This window comes from Strongylocentrotus purpuratus, unplaced genomic scaffold (assembly GCF_000002235.5).
Source record: "Strongylocentrotus purpuratus isolate Spur 01 unplaced genomic scaffold, Spur_5.0 spur5_scaffold_6, whole genome shotgun sequence".
Taxonomy (NCBI): domain Eukaryota; kingdom Metazoa; phylum Echinodermata; class Echinoidea; order Camarodonta; family Strongylocentrotidae; genus Strongylocentrotus; species Strongylocentrotus purpuratus.
The window spans coordinates 61,801,924-61,821,102 of NW_022145612.1; the positions used below are offsets into that span (position 1 = coordinate 61,801,924).

The window sequence follows — 19,179 nt, forward strand, 5'->3', positions numbered from 1 at the left end:
CATATGGTATAAAAACAAAACTAATTTACATAAACAGTATATTTTCACTTGGTAGTAGGTTAGTAGGTACACATTACGCAGTAACTACAATGACTTAGAAATTAAGCAGGACATGTACATACCAGATGAATATTTTGTTTGTAAATTGTCCCTTTAAATATTTAAAGAAGCATAAATCCATCAATTAGCATAATTTTTGTCTAAGTTGTTCTCTGACTCATACAATGTACATGTATTATCTAGTTTGTATTTGTACTAGAAGGTCATGAGCAATTGAGCATGCCTTTCACTTGGGATTTTTTTCTCTTAGTAGTAAGAAGAAGCAAACTTTACTATAAGCTTATGCCAATTTGAAAGGCCACCTAAACTTTCTGATATTAATTAGGCCTAATATTAATCATTCTCCTCTCAAATTATAGATGTGCATCAGTAGGTTGGGTTTGTATACAACATACTACTGTATAAGGGTGATGACATCCACAAAGCTTTTTTTCTTCATTTTGGTCATCCCCCATTTACAACATTCACTACTATCTATCCAGATCAAGATTTCACCCATACATGTATGGTTTACACATCACATGTGAAATTATTCTAATTCACATGCTTCTTCCTGGGGTCATAAAAGAGCAGACTGCATTACTGCAATAATGCAAAAGTGATAAATATTGATCAAATTTATTCAATGTACATGTACATCTTTGGTAGATGCTGGAACTTAGGGATGCAGTTCAACTCCTACAAGCCTAAAAGAGACCTATCACCTGCATAAATAATTGGTGGAAAGAGAGTATAAATGCAACCCTAAAAGTTAATTTCACATTCTATGGATGAACAGTTACAAGCAATTTAGACAATGAATAATAATTTAAAACCCCTCGCGCAAAACCCTAATTGAAATTGGATTGCATTATTATGTGTGCATACTGCATACAGGTACTTTTAAAACGGCCTACTCATGAGGTGATTTTATCTTCATTTAGAGTGTATCTAAACTTGCAAGTTCTCTTGACAGAAGTGATATTTGAAACTTATATTTTCAAAACCAACATGGAACTAATAAATTCAGAGCAATTTTTTAGAGATGATTGGTTCCTTTAATATCAGTATGCAACATTTCCAAAAGATCTTAACTAAAGAGCTGATGCTTCAGTATGTACAGTGGATTAACCTTAACATACAGCTCTAAAGGCAAGCTACATGTATGCAGCTATAAAGGCTTATCATTATGCCATGACATTTGAGCGTGTACTTCTTGCATAATCATGCTTCAAGTACAGTCCTATCCAGAATGTAATTCATACTTTCTCTCCAATACTGTCTTGTCACACCCTTTGATGCCAACCCTTGTCTGAAACAGTGGGTTTCAATGCTCCTCACATTGAGACAAGAACTGAGTGATAAAAGAAGACCTTGCAAGGATGTGGGGTGGCCATGGATGGATCATTTCTTGGCAAGAAAACACATCAAGATTCAAGAGTCACATTTCAAGTTATCAATCGAGACAAAGGGAGATGACATTCCCTCTGTCCCTAGTTTCTACATATACATGTATGCTTTCCAATACCGTATGAATTTGTAATTCATTTGAAATAAGCAAATTGTTAGCTTTCAAGCCTTTCATGGGTAATCTTGTCAAGGTAAATATAATTCATACATTTCATATCATTTATCTTTATTACACTTAACAAATACCGCCAATCAAATTAAATTTTTGCTGGTATTCAAGCATTTAAATGAGCATCAACTCTTTTTTTCTTTCTAAGTTGCCCTTTGGATGTACAAAATGATATGGTGCACAAGAACATATTTAGGAGGCTATTTTTGTAATGTGTGTACTGTGTATTCAAGCTATAACTTCAACATCATTGTGGTCATCAGTTATTTAAGTCAGGATTTTCCCTCTTACGAAGGGGTAGGGGTACTGACTTGATCGCCATGATGATACTCCCTCCCATCACTTCTTGTCTCAAGCATCCTCCTCAATAGAACCTTACTGGTTTCAACATATCTTTCCTAAGGGTTAGGTTATACCATATTGGGTATGAAAAGAGGATATAGGCCAGTCGTGCCTCACCCCCCCCCCCCCCCCATCCCTAAACCTACCACAGGCTGAGCATAGGCCTACATACATGTACATGTATGTGTTTTCAAAGAAGATTGACAGCTTACCCTCTTCTCTGGTAGGGGAGGCAACACAACATGAGGGAATGTGACGACGAGATAGTTCCTCAGGAGCTCAAACTCACTGTATCTCCTCCAAAGAGAAGAAGAGTCCATTGTGAGCTTGGCGATGTTAGAATTGTCCTTTACTCTACTGTAATGAGGATCAGAAACAACAAGATTAATAAGAATGATATTAACAGCAAAAACTACTACTACAACAAATATTAGTTATACAACAACAATAATAATTATTATAAAAATGATGATGATGATTATGAAGACGATGATGATGATGATGGTGATGATGGCCATGATGAGGGCGATGATGATGAGGGCGATGATGATGATAACGATAATGATAATGATAATACTAATAATAATAACAACAACAAGAATAATAATAAAATAATGACATAATAAGAATAATAATATTGATAATGTGATGTAAAATTCCTTTGAAGTACAGGTACATGTATGTATCACTACAGGAGTCTCTATACTCAGATTTCAGGATTGTTCAATGAGATACATGTATCACTTTCCCTAGTTAATCTGTCAAGCAAGAACATGGAATTTAAAACATGGAATTTGTAAAAAATAATATCTGGGGAATCTAAAAATAATCCATTATGGTATCATTTTTTCCCCCAAAGGGGTCGATGAAACTTGAAAAACAATATCCTCATCATAAGTCATCCCCCCCCCCCCACTTCCTAACCAGCATACTGTTTAACTCCATGCAGATTATGCATCTAAATATATCAGTTCAATATATGTCTATATATATCTTTGAGCTTTGAAGATAACATATAAAACAATCAAAATGAACAAAATACAATTATGTACTACGTACAAGTAATCGTAAATTTTATCTGTTTTGAGCCAGAAGGGTGTTAAGTATGTGTTAAAGTTTATGAGTTCAATTGAGTTGACACCCTTCTGGCTCTCAACCAATGATATATTCTGCTTGAGGTATGTTATCAATGTGAGTACATGTATGTACATTAGGCAGCCAGGTCTAAGGTATGACAAAGCATTAGTCATGATCATCATCACTCATCACAAATTTAGCAAAGCGCACACCTTCAGTAGTATGATTCACCTTTTAGTCAACAAGAATAGATATACCTGAACATTTCTTTTCCAAATTGAATTAATTTCAACAAAACAAATTCCTCATATTTGTAGCTTGATTGCACAGTTATAGATTGAAAGAAGAGGTATGTTATAAGTGGCATTCACAGCGTTAAAAGGTATTGAAAAATACATTAAGAATTCATTTGCAAAATTTTAAAAATCTTTGAATATGTTAAATGAAATATCTAAAAGGATTTTTGCACATTTCAAGAAGGGAACAATTCATCATGAAACGAGTGAAATTTTGAGATTTTAAAGATAGACTTTCTTTTCCTAAATACATTTTTGATTCAAAATCAAGCCAACTGTAAAACTCCCTCATATTTGTAACTAGAATACAGGTACATGTAGACTTGTGACTAAGGGTTGTTTGCCAAATTTTAGGTGAAAAGAAGTAATAAATATTACAGCCAGAGAAGTTGCAGGAATGTTTAAAGATGTAGATTCAATTTCAAAGAACAAAATCTTGTAATTAGAATATGTAAAAGGATGTTTTCAAATTCTTTAGAATAGAAGTGATTGCACAGCATGTGGCAGTAGGGGAAAGGATTGTAAAGGGTGATCTTTAGTGCTTGATATCTTTCTTTTCATTGCTGAGAAGAAATGTCTAGACAGTTATTCAAAAGAATGTCAAGTCAATAAATGGCTGAAAATGCAGAAAAAATAATCTATAATTTCCCAGGCACTGTATGCAGGATTATGGATATCAGAAAAACTCTTAGGAAAAACATTTATAATGTTTCTACAAGTCTCAAAGGATGTAATTTTTAACATTCTAATTTTTTAAGATGAATTCAAAATCAAATCTAAATGTTTCTATGTTAATTTTTTACATGTATTGAAGAAATTGCTGATATAGGTGGAGCAGCCATGTTACAGCATATTTCTGGAAGTTTTAATTTTGTTAATAAATACTGAAAATAACATTCTGATGAGTGGTTATCGCATTGCATAGTATTCAACTTGGTATGAGAAAATAAGATGACTTTTGTCATTAAGACGAATGAGAAACACAGATAATAGATTTTTTTCATGTAGATTCATGAATTATTAGAATTTGCTTTGAAGGATCAGAGTTTGACAGTGTAAATATTTTGAAGAATAGTTCAATTGAACATACCTTTCAAATTGCATACGGCCCCTCAAAAAGAAATTAACATTAAAAAGATTTACTCCATATACTTATATAATTCTAAGATAAATCTTGAAAAGAGTAGAACTGACATTTATCCACTCTTGTGCATCAGTACTTGTGATTGTCACATAGAAATATAAATAATTCAAGTTGAAATTATCACAAAAAGTGAATAAATTGGGTGTTTCAACAACAACAAATGCAACAAGATTCTATTCTCAATGAAATTTGTAAATAATGGAGTAATTTCTCCTACTATTTGCTTGAATTCCACAAGGATCTACAGTAAGCTAAAACAATAAAGTTATGATCATTTTCATAAAAACATAGCATTTATTCCATTATACTAAGTGCATGCATAATAAGTGTATGCATTTATTCAATTATACTAAGTGCATGCATAATAAGTGTATGCCTGGCGCTTTGTTACAAAAGAATTTTTTAAGAATTAGAATTAATGTAATTCACGCTAGCATCAGGGTAAATTAGTATCTTCTAAAAGAGATAATGGCCATATCAAATCAAATCAAAATATTGTAAAGAAACCTAAAGGTTGTGTTAAGCAAACTTCATAAATCTCCTGAGAATGCATATCTTGACCTCAATGTTTGGTGTTTGTTGCTAAAATTGAAACAGTATTTGAGTAGCTACATAGCTAATCCAGTTATTTCTTTTCAGTTGTTTCCTACAGTAATTGCTCACATCATTATGATCAATGAGTATTAACAAAAATAAGAAGATCGATCATTATAGAAGATCCTCAAAGAGTTGGAAACATTAAATGTTGACATCGGTATTTCAAAAATAAATTTGGATGGACAATAATATTGAAAATGAAACAACTTGAGAGGAATAGTGATCAATAAGGTAGTCAATGAGAAAGTTCCTTTGAAGACCTTAGACTTACCATGTTTCCACCAGGTAGACTGTATAGACATCCTTGATTCCCATGGCAGCGTTGCCTGTTCTTTTCTCTTGCTCAGTCACATTGATCTCAACCACCTCCAAAAGACTCCCATCCTAAAAGAATGAAATGGAAAAGAAAACATGGTGACAGATTACACAGTGACAGATTATTAACGGAAATGAATATAATCTTCAGGAGGGAAACCTGGAAAGGGGCAATGCAACACTCATCATTAGCCTTCCTAGTGCATCTTTTCAAAAGTATTCTTTGATTTGTAACAAAATTCAATCACACAGAATGAAATGAAACTCACACTGAATGCATGCTCCAGACTATAAATTTGTTATATTTTTTTCCTTACGTTGTATATATTTTGCAGTTCCTACATGGATGTGATTATTAATTCAGTTATCAATTATTTTATTTTTTAAGTCAATTAGCAATTCAAAATTACTTTGAACTATTTTGCCTCAAAATACAGGTCTAATAGAAGAACGTAAGATTGAAATTGATATCCCATAAAAGAGCAAATCTCTTTGCAGCCTATTATTAACTATTGAGTAGTTTCATATCCACTACACAAGTGCACCAAACAATCAGTTGATAAACTAACCACTTAAAATAATGGACAAACCAAATAACCTTTCCTGCCTTGCCTATTCAATTTTAACAACTACTGGTACTCTCAATTATAAGAGCAATTAAATACATGTGTGAGTCATTATCAGGAAGTAAAAACCTTCTAAAGAAGATGTAATTACCTTACCTTTTTAATACTCAGTAACATATTACAATTTTTTTAATGATTTTTATCATTGAAGTTCACCAATGTAGATCTACAGGTGCTGCAAGTGTAATTAAATAAGAGAACATTCAGAGCCAGAAAGCTCCCGACTTATGCCTGACGATACAAACAAATCATACTTGTGATTCATGTAGACAAAAGCGAATATATGCACCAGGTATTAGAGAGATACTGAGGAATGATGATGGTAATCTGGTGCATTATTCATTATTCTCGATGATTGTGCATACCTGTATGGGTGTAATCTGATACATGTACTTTGGTTTGATAAGACATAATTCATTAGAGATAGATAGATAGATATAATTTGTTAGATACTCTAGAGCAGGTATCCTGAAGATAGGGCTGAATTTGCCTTGAAATATCAAACAAAAAAATGGCAGGATTATTAGCTCACTTTGTATTAAAAATAAAATAGAGTTCACAGTTCACTATCACAGTCTTATTTGGTACAAAGTGTAAATCATGATCATTATTTATTTTGTATGTTTATTGCAATTATTCTCATTGTAATTATTCACAGCATCACAATGACCATCATAATGATGAAAATAGTGATGAAGGTAATATATTTATCATCATCATCATCATCAGTTATTCAAATTCATTTCTCCCATTGTCAATATCTTCAGTAGATAGCTATACATGACACATGCCAATGTAAAATACTATCATCATCATCATCATCATCATCATCATCATCATCATCATCATCATCATCATCATCATCATCATCATCACCACCACCACCACCACCACCACCACCACCACCACCACCACCACCACCACCACCACCACCATCATCATCATCATCATCATCATCATCATCATCATCAACATCATCATCATCATCACCATCTGGAATATAACAATTCTGAATGAAATTCACTAGCAAGTAATTAATTGCACATTGTATGAAAAATAGTCTACTAGACTACTACAGGTGTACATATATATCGTTGTCGTTTTTCTTTCTATCAGTCACATTAAAATATGCCTTACTCCAGTGGTTCTTTTTATGACTTTCGGAGGCTCTTTTTGGCATTTGGGGGGCGATTTTTGCCCAAGCCCCTGTGTGTGTTTATGAACATGCTAATGAAGCCATACACGTACCACCTGAGCCAATAATCAAAATAGTAATCAGAAAAATTTCCCATCTCAAGGAGATTATCATGGACTCTTATAATGAATCTAATCCACCCTGGGCAATAATCATGATTGTATCCAGGGCAGTTTCCCTTCTTGACATTTCCTCTATAGGTTTGGTAACAAGCTACATGTAGTATGAAGCACATTATGATAAAGGTTATTGGAAAATGATAGAGTCAGAAGAGTGCATGCTGGGAATGGTCGAGGGAGAGAGTGGGAGTGACAAAGTGGGTGAGAGACAGAAACAGAGAAGATAGAGAGACAGACAGAAAGACAGATATAGAGGGGTGGAAGAGAGAGAGGGGGAGAGAGAGAGCGAGAGAGAGAGGGGAGAGAGAGAGAGGGGGAGAGAGAGATGGGACTCTAAGCGAGATAGGGAGGTGATGGAGAGAGAGCAAGAGAAAGCAAAATGAAGATGGTATAAAACAAGCAACATCAAAAGACAATCAAAAAGTTAAGAATGAAAAAGAGAGAAAATATAAGAGAGAAAATATAAGAGAGAAATACACGAGAGATATGACATTTACACATAATCACAGATATGGATGATGGAGAAGGAGAATAAATATTTTTTTCAGATATGTCGTGGTATATAGCTGCAAAATAGACCCAACAGTCCAACTGCACATGACAAAGGACCTGCAAATATTCACTGATCTCTCTCTGTGTAATATAAGATAGAGAAATGTGAATCGCATCACACCTTACACTGTACATCATCATTCAAAAATGGTGTGGTTTGGTGTGTTATATCTGAATGAACTTTAAGAGAAAATACAAGTCAAAGCATAAATAATGAGGAATGTATAGTGTTCTACAATGATCATTTCAAAGGCACTATGGCTAAACATCTTAGAAGGAGAAAAAAGAAGAGGCACTCCTCAAATTCTACATGTACACTGTACTGTCTTACACACTATTAAAAGGTTTGTGAATGTGAAAATACAGCATTTCAAAATGTCTCAAGTCACCAACATACACAAAATTATCTGATTTCATAAATCAGATTCTGCTTTGATTTCATAATACATACACATCTGCATTTTGGTCATGTATTTGTGATTACATTCTGATCAGTGGAATAAGTAAGTGACAAGAAGGAAATATTCATGCAGCTTGCTGGAAACTGGAAAGCAAGAAAAGACTTTACATGAGCCACCTGTTGCTACACTCTCACCATCATCAGAAACTGTAGCAGTACTGCACATCGTATGAACATAAATAATGGAGTGTGCATTGCATTCAGAATTAATGTTCACAAATCAACTTCTATCCGAACATGTACACTGTACATACGCCTTGTACATACGCCTTGTACTCAACATGATCGGCTGCACCCTAACAGTATGATAACCTGACATACTCACCATCACCAATTTTGGTGCCTTGATTTCTCGAAGCATCTTTGAAGCACGCCCACTAGACAAGCGTCCAATCCTACTATAACCTTTCTGAATGTCCACCATATGTCCGGCAAAATGACAACAGGGAGCTCCAAAATGGGATAATACAGCTAAGGAGTTGGACAAATTGGCCTTAATTGCTTCTGAATTAATCCAGCCTAGCGTGTGATTGTGTTCAGATCACAGGATGAGGGTGGAAACCAACGATGTGGAGAGATAGAGAGAGCAATGTATGCATAATATCAACTGTGACTCACACCCATAATTTGCTCGCTTCATCTCTTTTCCCCCAACCCGCTCCTCATCTAAGCCTCTCCCAACCTCTCTCTATCTTTCTCTCTCTGTCTCTCTCTCTGTCTCTCTATCTATCTCTCTGTCTCTCTCAACCTCTCTCTCCCAACCTCTCTCACCCATACACATACACACACCACATACAACTGTATCATCAGTGCTTTTTCTCACAAATTCTACTTCATTTCCCTGCTCATACTCTAAGCTGTAATCTCTCCCACTCATCCCCCCCCCCATCTCTCTCTCTCTCTCTCTTTCTCTCTCTCTCTGACCTGAAATGCGCCAGTGGCATTCAATGAAATCATGGTCCTTTCCACCTCAAGCAAAATGATACAGAAAGTCTCAATGGTTTGATCTTGCCTATTATAAAATGCCTGAGGAAGGCAATTACACCAAAGAAAAGCTTTACAAATGTAAGAGAAGAAACCCTGTCATGCACATCAAGGAGTTATTATAAAGTAATTCAGCCTACAAGTATAACTCCTCGGTCACTGTACACCCTGATGTTTTCATTTCATTCTATACCTTTTCAAGATTTCAATTCTAGAGAACTCTAAGACCTTTTTCATTAGATGTTTATTGTTCTTTTCTAATATATGTGACTATATTCAAGCTCAATAATTTCAGATAAATTAATCAAAGAAACAAAATTGACGGCGAGCATATCTGTACACATTATGAATGATTGTTTTTTACAGCATGTTGTACAGTGCATATCAAAAAGAGAGAAAAGTATACCCAATTACATGTAGCACCTTCCACTAAGACTCTAAAGAGGTTACAATCGCTGTGGCTTTGAACTTATTACATAGCAAAGTCTAGCTTGTTGTATTCATACCTTTGTTATAACAGATGACTGAACAAGTTTTTCAAAAGGGCGTAAGAGCTTGCAAAAGATGTTTGTCAAAACTAGCCACAATACATCAGTTATTCTGTCAGGAAAAAAAATGAAGTTTTCAAATTTCAATTAGATTTTGTGTACTTGAGAGGCAAGAATGAAAATGCAATTTCAAACTCTAGAATAAGATCATTAAAATATTTTTTCCTTGTCAATGGAATTTTGAACAATTTTTAGCTCATTAACAATCTATGACAAGTGACAACAATATAAAGAAGATATCTTTGCACAGAAAAGAATGCAAGTGACTCTTTCTAATTTTCAGGTTTAACACTTTATTTTTTAAAGCCCATCTGTACTAGTTTGGCTAGGAGGGATTAGACCACCCAGGAAGGTCACTGACAGGTGGCTATCTCATCAACTCAGCTTTCAATCAACATACATGTAAGAAAAAGAGGATCGTGGGGGACCAATGGTCACCGATTAGGCATTGTTTTCTAGTATAGTGGTCCTTTAAACTATCAAAATTTGCTATATACATATGTATACCAGTACCTTTTTTAAATACACGTTTGGGTATAACAAAAGATCAAGGGAGATCTATGTATTAGAGTGAACTGTAAGTCAAAATGACAACCAGAAGTCATACAAAAGACAGGTCTATACATCTAGATGTATTTCAAACAAACCAGTTTCAAACAGATTAGTTTGGACACCTTTTGGCAGACAAGAATTTTCAAATTTGTCTCATACCTGTGCAAAATTATAGGCCTACAGCCTAACAGTGCAGGCACTCCTTTTAATATGTTATGTTGATCTGATGGAAATATATTTCTAGTCATTTGTTATGAGCCAGCCTGACAAAACAACTAAAAAACTCTATAACGGTATTTCAATAAGTAGAGAAAACCAACTGTGAGTAATGCATTACTCACACAACTGAAATAGATAGAATTCATACAAGACATCTACACATACATGTAGGTGTACATGCCATGATTTTGTCACTTTCAAAATTAATAGTACCATAGAGATTAGGGGGTAAATCCTAAAAAAAGAGTTATTCAATATCATCGTCACTGGATTGAGACGATGGAAACTGCAGATCCAAGTTACCGGTACTGTCTGGCCTAATTTCACTCATTTTCTTGATAATTAATCATTAAAATTGATGATGATATTGCTGCTATCGATCGTCTAGCGTGTGTTGATACGGCATTGTGTGAATCCGAAGGTGGCATTGCTTCAATCATTTACATATCATCAAAGCCGCCCGATTTGTAGGGTTTCGGTCTCGTTTATGGGGGGGGGGGGAGATGCGAAGATTCAATGTTAAATGTCTGATTGTTGTAAAATATGTATTTTTAGAGAAGACATACATGTATGACACGTTTCACTTTCTTAAGATCATGAGCTTTCATTTGACATGCAATGTCTATTTTAATCATTGTCTACCGGGTACTTCAATCAAAGGTAGTGTATTCCTTTTGCAGCAAACATCAAATTCTATGGAACTTTGCAGGAATTATGAATAGTATCACGTACATGTATGTCCTATCTGTGAAAATTAAACGTTAGCAGTGTCCTAGTATTCAAATTAAGCAAGGAAGCCTGTTTACTTTCTAGACTTAACTGTCAATCACTATTGAGTGAGCCCTTTTGTTTAGAGGAAAGTTCTAAATTAGTATTATTTTTCAAGTGCCTTTACAATTTAACCTTTTCATATTTTGGCCTGTAAATGGGACATACATTTAGTACCTTTAACAAAATACAGGAATATACAGAAACAAAATAATATCTACAATACATCAACAAAAGTAAAGTAATGTGATAATAACAGTAACATCAAATGAAGGTGCATTGCACTGTTAAGAAATTTCATGTCAAGTACACTTGAAAATCAATATTGGTTCAATTTTATTTTGTATGTTTTGATTTCTTTTATTCATTCATTCGCAATATGTTGTTTTTTTTCATTAATATTCACATCTTTCCAGGCTGCATATTATTAAGGTGTCTTTCAAAACTTCCATAGCTGTTGTATGTACATGTATGTATTTTGCCCATTATATGTAGAGTGATAGTACTTTTCCAAAAATCAATCTACCGGTATTTAAAAAACTTATTTTTCATTTTGCGACTGTATCTCTAGAATAAGTTGTAAGTTCTTGAAACAAGATTTTCTACCTACACTAATGTCCCTTTCATGATCAATCTCAAAATTGTGGCATGGAGAAATAAGTTTGAAAGATCGAATACAAAGTACAAACAAACAGTCCTTAAGATGAACAAATAGTCAAGGCTTTAGTTGCTTTTAATTATCTCAATGGCATCATATTATCTACAGTGATTTATAGGTAGATCACTAACACCTGTTTTCTAAATCTGCTTTGGATGTTCCTGCCACATCTCTACATAGGCCCTAATGCACTTTCTCAAAATGTGACTCCATTCAATAAAATGCAAAGGAAAGACCTATTTTAATGTGGAAATTTTGATTTGGAGAAAATATGTATCAGGTGTAGCAGATATGCTTTAAAATAATTCTTTCCTTTATAATATTCCATTTAATGGTATCACATCTGAGGGACCCAGTGCTAAATTGATTAATTAACTTGTTTGCAATTTTAGTTCTACCATCACACTTGTGAACTGCCTTTGTGAAGTATTAAGTGACAATTTTTGTCTCATATCAAATGAAACTCAAACAATAGTTTACTCACATTAAAATTTATGAGTCAATTGAATGAATTCAATCACGACACTATTACATTGACTAATTCACTAATAATATATTGTAAACAAATCTTCACCCACAACTTATCAAAGCCATATTATGTGCACACATTCACTCGTTAAGTAATCATTGGCTATGATATGATGCATGAGGTCAAACCAAAAACATTATTGACCTAAGTCTCAGACAGGATTTAGGGCTAAAGATTATAATTTTTTTCACACACACCCTGCACACTCTTAATAAACTCAATGCATACCATACTGTATTGCATTGGTGGCCGCAAACCAAACCATTGAGACTGAGTTTTTCGCGGTCGATTGAGCTGGTTATCAAAAATTGAAATGCAGGGAAGAAGAGTAAGATCAGACTTCTTCATTATTAAGTTCAAACACATAAAACTTGTTATTTCATATAAAGGTCAAGTCAAGGAGCATCATATTTGAAGTTAAGCATTTAAAAAAAAAAAAAAAATCTTAGTTTTGACTCGAGTTATGTAAATTAATGTGCAGAATGTGTGTGAAAAAAATGTTTATTCTTCAGCGCTTCAGCTAAATAGGGTATGGCATGGGGTCCATTGTAGAGCAGGTCCAAGCCATTTGGATTGTGACGTACAGGACATTCAGAGACTTTAAACAAGAAATAACAACAGATGAAATTATTTATATCGCTATCTTTTTTTGATGTAATTAATGTGCTGCTTGACGTACGGGACGCTGCACATTAATTACATCAAAAATTAATTAAAGAATTGAAGAACTAAATTTTCCACAAATGAACTAGCCCATAATAGCCACAGATTCATAAAAAGATAGCAATAAAAATAATTCAGCGCTTTTAACTTTGGCGGGCTGCTTGGAGGGATTTTTTTTTATTTCTCAGATGAACCAGTGTGTAGTGATTCACACACCGGGAACGGCGTGACCCCGCACTGCGGTACGGGAGTAGTTTTAAGTTAGTTTTAGTTTAGTTTTAGTTAGAAGTAGGCTTCAAACTCATTAAGTGGGGAATAATGTAGTGATTCAGCCTGAGCCAATACGGTTCTGGCGGGTATATGCGCGCAAGTCCCGCATTTGGCGACACCCGCGGTAGTTTTCCTGGCCATATCCCATACTGGGTAGGTTAGATTGGAACTGGAACTGCAACCGCGCTACATGCCGTCTGCTGTGTTCCCCTGATCTCGAGTCTACGTAGCTTCGTGGAGCTCCACCGTCGAGTCTTCGAGATTCTACAGTGCTGCAAGCAATGGTAGGATTTACCCTTACTTGAGCTTCTGATTAGTTATCAGTATCGTAGTTGTCTAGTTAATCCTAAGAAGTATTCCGTAGTTAAATAGTAGGCCCTGCTGTCTAATAACCGCCCCGTCACTACAAGTGTATCGAATTGTATAAGCGGGGGGGGGGGGGGGGGGGGGGGGGGGGGGGTAAGAGTACCTTTTTTTCCTTTTTTTTTTTGGTATAGGGTACGGTTTGGCGAGAGGTTTTTTCATAAACCGGGAGATTCTACATCGTTAGCCAGAGGAAGGCGTGGTGGCGGGAGTCTTCCGCTACGAGCTTTTGGGGCGGCGGCGGGGGGAGAATGAGGGTGGTTGCGTGAGACTCCCTCCAAATGCAGGAGGGTTGACAGCCCTGATAATTTCATCTGTTGTTATTTCTTGTTTAAAGTCTTTTTAACATTATTATTACCTCGGCTTTAGCCTTGCTGCAGCTGCAGCTGCCATTACAGTCTCAACATCATCAACATCAACAGTATACCGAAGAAAAGGAATTAATTCCTGCCAGGTACCGATCACCTGGGTTGAGTGTGGCTAATGTCTTGCCAAAGGACTAGTGTAGTGCTGCTGTGGACTCGAACCGCAGACCTTGTGATCGACATTCCGGCGTCGTATCCACTCGACCACAACACCTCTAGATCTACCGTTTACAATAAGAACGTCACGCATTTTAGTAAAAAATTTAGGAGTGTGGGAGACAACATTTCCGCGGCCGCCGCGTAGCTAGCTGCAGACATTGCATTGCCACTGCCGTAGGCAAAGCATTGGAAAGATTTGAAGAGTGCCTCTCTCAGTCTGAATGAAACCGCAACAAAAGAAACGTGTGGGACTACAATATATAAAGGAAAGAGATATTCACGCAGATTTCTATTGTAAACGTACTTAAAAGTATAAAATGTTTACCTTAGAATGGTTCTTCATTATTTCCAGTAAGGTAGAAGAATTCGATGCATGACTTATATCTGGAATAAGTCCGGAATCATAAGAAGGTTCAAAAGTTTCATCCCTGGCGGACGCCATTTTCCTTGTGCGTGGCCGTTTTTGGAGTGCAGTGCAGTGATCACGATCGTTGTTTGTTGTGTTTTTGTTTTGAGGTTACCGCCCACAAAGTTTCGAAATGCATTGAGAAAATATGCAGTGTTATGCACTATAATAAAATCTGCAAAGAATAAAAATAACTGGACACATGAACTTAGTTTTAATTTTAAGTATTGTTTCTCCAGTGTTCCTTCTACTAAGTTTACGTCCCTCTAAAGTCTTCATCGAAATCCGTGTCTCTCCCATTCATCAATTTCCACCACCTAGCTTCTTCCATGTTTTTAGTAGTGGGGTATTCCGCGTTAGTTTAGCTCATGAAGAGGCACTGGTATGTGGAATGGGGAGGGGGCACCGATCTAACTAATTTGTCAATCGTGAAGAAGCAAGTAACTTATTATGGAAATGGAATGGGAAGGGGTCCAAGGCTATCATTATCATTTTATTTTTTTCTCAATTATTTGTCCCTTTTCTTCCCCCTTCTTCTATCTTTTGGAAGCTGTACTTAACAGAATACTTAACAAAGTACTCTTTAAAAAAATCCTCTATTTTGGACAAGCCCGCATGATAGTTTATATAGATTAGTGCATATATAGGCTTGTGTAGGTTCTATCTTATATACATATTTATTTATGGTGTGTAGGCTATGTGATAAAACAAATAATCTGCACTGTTAAGAAACACTAACAAAGCCCATGAATGTTTTGCTTACGATATTATTTTTTGATACTATCTTAAAAGATAGATAAATATAAAACGAAATTTAAAAAATAAATAATAATAATACAAAAATGAGAGATATAACACGTCACGTAAAGTATTTTGGCGACAATAGTCATAACTGACTAATCGCCAATAAGCCAAAACACAACATTTTCGCCATACCCGACTCTTAGGTGTCTCCGAATAACTGTGGATACGCCACTGGCCTCCTTCTTAAATTATATGCTTTGTCTGTTTTTCAAACTATAGATTCTACTCATTCTGTTTCATGAATCTCTTTCTCTTTCTCTCTCTCTTTCTCTCTCTCTCTCTCTCTCTCTCTCTCTCTCTCTCTCTCTCTCTTTCTTATTCTTTCTCTCTCGTTCCTACAATGCTTTTCAGTCCCTTGAGTTTTCTTGCTTTATTTCAATATCTTTCTTTTATTTATTTCTTACCCTTAATAATCCTTTTATTGCTCGCCACCTCCCTCCTCCCCATTTCAATGAGCATCTAAGTTTCTCCTTTCGCTCTCAAGTTCGTTTTAATTTTATTCAAAATAAAGAGCATCCCCTTTTCTGCATGTGTTTCTGATTAGTCATGACTGAACAGTAGGCCTATTACTATAAATGGACCCATAATACTGGGTATTATCAATATGATCAGCTGTGTGTCTCATTTGCTGACTGTCTCTTTAACACCTTGACCCGATCGACCAAATCTTTTCCTCTCTCGTTTCCTACTATCACCTCCCTGGGTATTACCAATCATCTCTTTAAGGTTATGTCATCACATGCACAATTGAATTGTTAAGTGCTAATGGTTAAGGTTACAAACTTTACCAATATAATCCTAAAATACGTACAGGGGCGGCCAATCGATTAGTTAAAACAATGGCATTAGAATCATACTTTTAGTAAGATAAAAAGGGGTTGAACGTCAGTCTTTTATTGAGAGATGACAGCAACAACGAAAAGCAATGAAAAAAAGTATTCCCCCCCCCCCAAAAAAAAAGAGCAAATAGCCGAGGTTCTAATCCGACACCTTCCAACTTACTATAAGAGGTGATCGCATATCCACAAGATATACTGTGCCGAACTGCTATATAGCTTTATCAATTTTAAGTTGGTTGTTCATGAAAAGACGAAGATTTGGTGATTTAAAAATAAGGTGTTTTTATATTAATATTCTTATTATAATTAAGAGATTCACTTAATGAAAAAATATGATTGATATCATTTTTGTTCTTTTCTTCTTCTTTTTTTTTTTTTGGGGGGGGGTCCCCTTTACATAAACAACTGGCCAAGTAAATTTTAGGGACTAAAAAGAAATAGAAAAAGATAAAGGACTATAACTGGGAATCGAATCCAATATTGTGAAGGGATCATTCTTATGTTATAAAAGCGATAGTAGTTGAGCACTCTATGTCAGTATCGAAATTTTCGACACTGTGCATGATTACCAAAGAGGTTTAAAGAGCATTCCTGCCATAGCAACAATGGCCGGTTTTTGTTAAGGTGTATAATTCTAGTAGATGCTCTAGGCTCCTGCGGCGAGGACAAGCACTTTCGATATCCCTATAATATAGGCAGGGGCTGTACTGTCACAGGAAAACAACTTGCAGATGGTTCAAAATGAAGCTGGGAAATGGACATTAAGATAATACTTCTTTTCAACCAATACGATAAATTATGCGTAATGTTCAAATATTTAGGATTTGGGCGCAAACGCGATCGGGTACCCATGCATACACGCTTTCGCTGTCGCTACGCTTTTTAGGGATGACCTCCCCCAAGACTCCCGATATTTGGTTTTGCTCCCTCTCCCCCCCCCCCCCCCCCCCCCCTCCCCTCCCTCTCCCCTCCCCTCCCTCGCCCCTCCCCTCCCTTTCTCCTCCCCTCACTCTCCCCCTTCCCTTCCCTCCCTCTCCCCTCCCTCTCCCCTCCCCTCCATCTCCCCTCCCCTCCCCTTCCTCTCCCCTCCCTCCCCTCTTCCTTCTCCCCCCCTCTCTCTCTCTCTCTCTCTTTTGCATATTTCACATCAATCTTTATTACCGGTGCTATCTCACTCATTTTAAATCCTTTAAAACTCGGCATGGTTATTTGTGATTTGTGAATCTCTTATCATAAAAGATTTTGTTTTAATTACCTTTTGAATTTCAACGTTTGTACTGATATTTTGATAAAGATTTGTGCTAAAGTTTTAACATTAATGTTTAAAGGTACTATGTCCCTTTTGCAGCCAACCTCAAATTCTGTAGAACTTTGCAGGAATTATGAGTATGTCATGTATGTCCTATCTGTGAAATTTAAACGTTAGCAGTGTCCTCATATTCAAATTATGCAAGGAAACCCGTTTACTTGCTAGACTTCACTGTCAGACACTATTGAGTGACTGACTGGCTTTTTTTCCCTTTCTTTGTCTCCATCAATAACCCACTTCTTGTGATGGCCAAGATTAAACTGATTGAATCTTTGCGCAGCATAAAACATATGACCATTCGGTACAATAGTTGTCTGAAAATCAAGACTATTAATTTTGGGCTTTATAGCACTAAAGTCGATTTGACAACTAATAGTCGTTATTTTCCCATTTGAAGACATTTTCAAGCCCCACCTTTTTTAGGGAAGTTCTAAATTAGTATTATCTTTCAAATGCAGTTGGAATTTTACTTATTCATTTTTTTGGCCTGCAAATGGGACATAGTACCTTTAAGTTGTTTGGCAGGAGAGTAGATCGTAGCCCTATACCGAAGCTGTGACATCATACAAATCTATTTTTAGAATTTACTTAATATATTCAATTGGTTTTCGACATTCGGACATTATTTTGTATGCTCTTTCGGAAAATGAAGAAAAAATTGAGAAATTCTAAAAATAGATTTTTGATGACGTCACACTTCACCACTCTATATACAACAGCAGTCAGTAGAAATAATCAGCTTATTTTGATCAGCCGGTGAAACGGTTCAAGTTAACGAAAAATGCTTTCTTTTTCAAATGATGTCATTATGAGGTTGTATTGTCAGAAAGCAATGATGGTGCACTTTGTTACTGACACAGAATCTTGGGGGAGGATGATTGCAATCAGTGAAAGTATTATCGCCCTGCTTCACCAGATCATCGTCAAAACATGCCAATATCCTATTCCAGGTCTTAAGACTCTTTACTTAGGGGCTTGTATGGGACACTGTACAGAGGGGGGCAGGGGCATTTAAGAGACTGGAAGAAAAAGAGAGAGAGAAAAAAAAACTGACCATGAATAACAAGGATTTTCACAAATTTCAGGTGTCTTTTTTGGTCTAAAATTTAAAAGGGGGCACGAGAGCTGTAGACCTATGATGCGTGACTGGTTGTGTTATAAAGGGGGTCGGTATATGCCCCTCCTTATGTTCACCCTCTTTCTTCTGGACCATCATCTTCTACATCTACTACTTCTTCTTCTTCTTACCACGTCTCCCTTCATGCCCTTGGAACCAAAGTGGCGACCCTGTTGTGCTCCGTTTTTTTTTAAAACAAATAAATTCCAACCCCAAAGACACCCCATGAGATATCATCATTTTTCCTTTTCTGTTGTTCTAGACTTATATCTCAGCTATAGAAAA

At 35.9% G+C, this 19,179-nt stretch overlaps 1 protein-coding gene across 3 annotated transcripts in view; it reads right to left on the bottom strand.

Annotated features, from left to right (window-relative positions):
* Positions 1-15,036, bottom strand: part of LOC580653 (sorting nexin-4) — a 29,177-nt gene extending 14,141 nt beyond the window's left edge. The window contains exons 1-4 of one of the 3 annotated variants that reach the window (XM_031000388.1): positions 14,745-15,036; positions 5,346-5,458; positions 4,424-4,444; positions 2,173-2,317 (exon numbers count right to left, since the gene is read on the bottom strand). In XM_031000388.1, the coding sequence (XP_030856248.1) occupies positions 2,173-2,317; positions 4,424-4,444; positions 5,346-5,458; positions 14,745-14,861 (396 nt within the window). In that variant the 5' untranslated portion in view covers positions 14,862-15,036. Of the gene's footprint in view, positions 1-2,172; positions 2,318-4,423; positions 4,445-5,345; positions 5,459-8,666; positions 8,985-14,744 lie in introns of those variants that run through there. The other 2 variants (XM_031000389.1, XM_031000390.1) reach the window with 2 other exon arrangements.
* Positions 15,037-19,179: the final 4,143 nt, after the last annotated feature.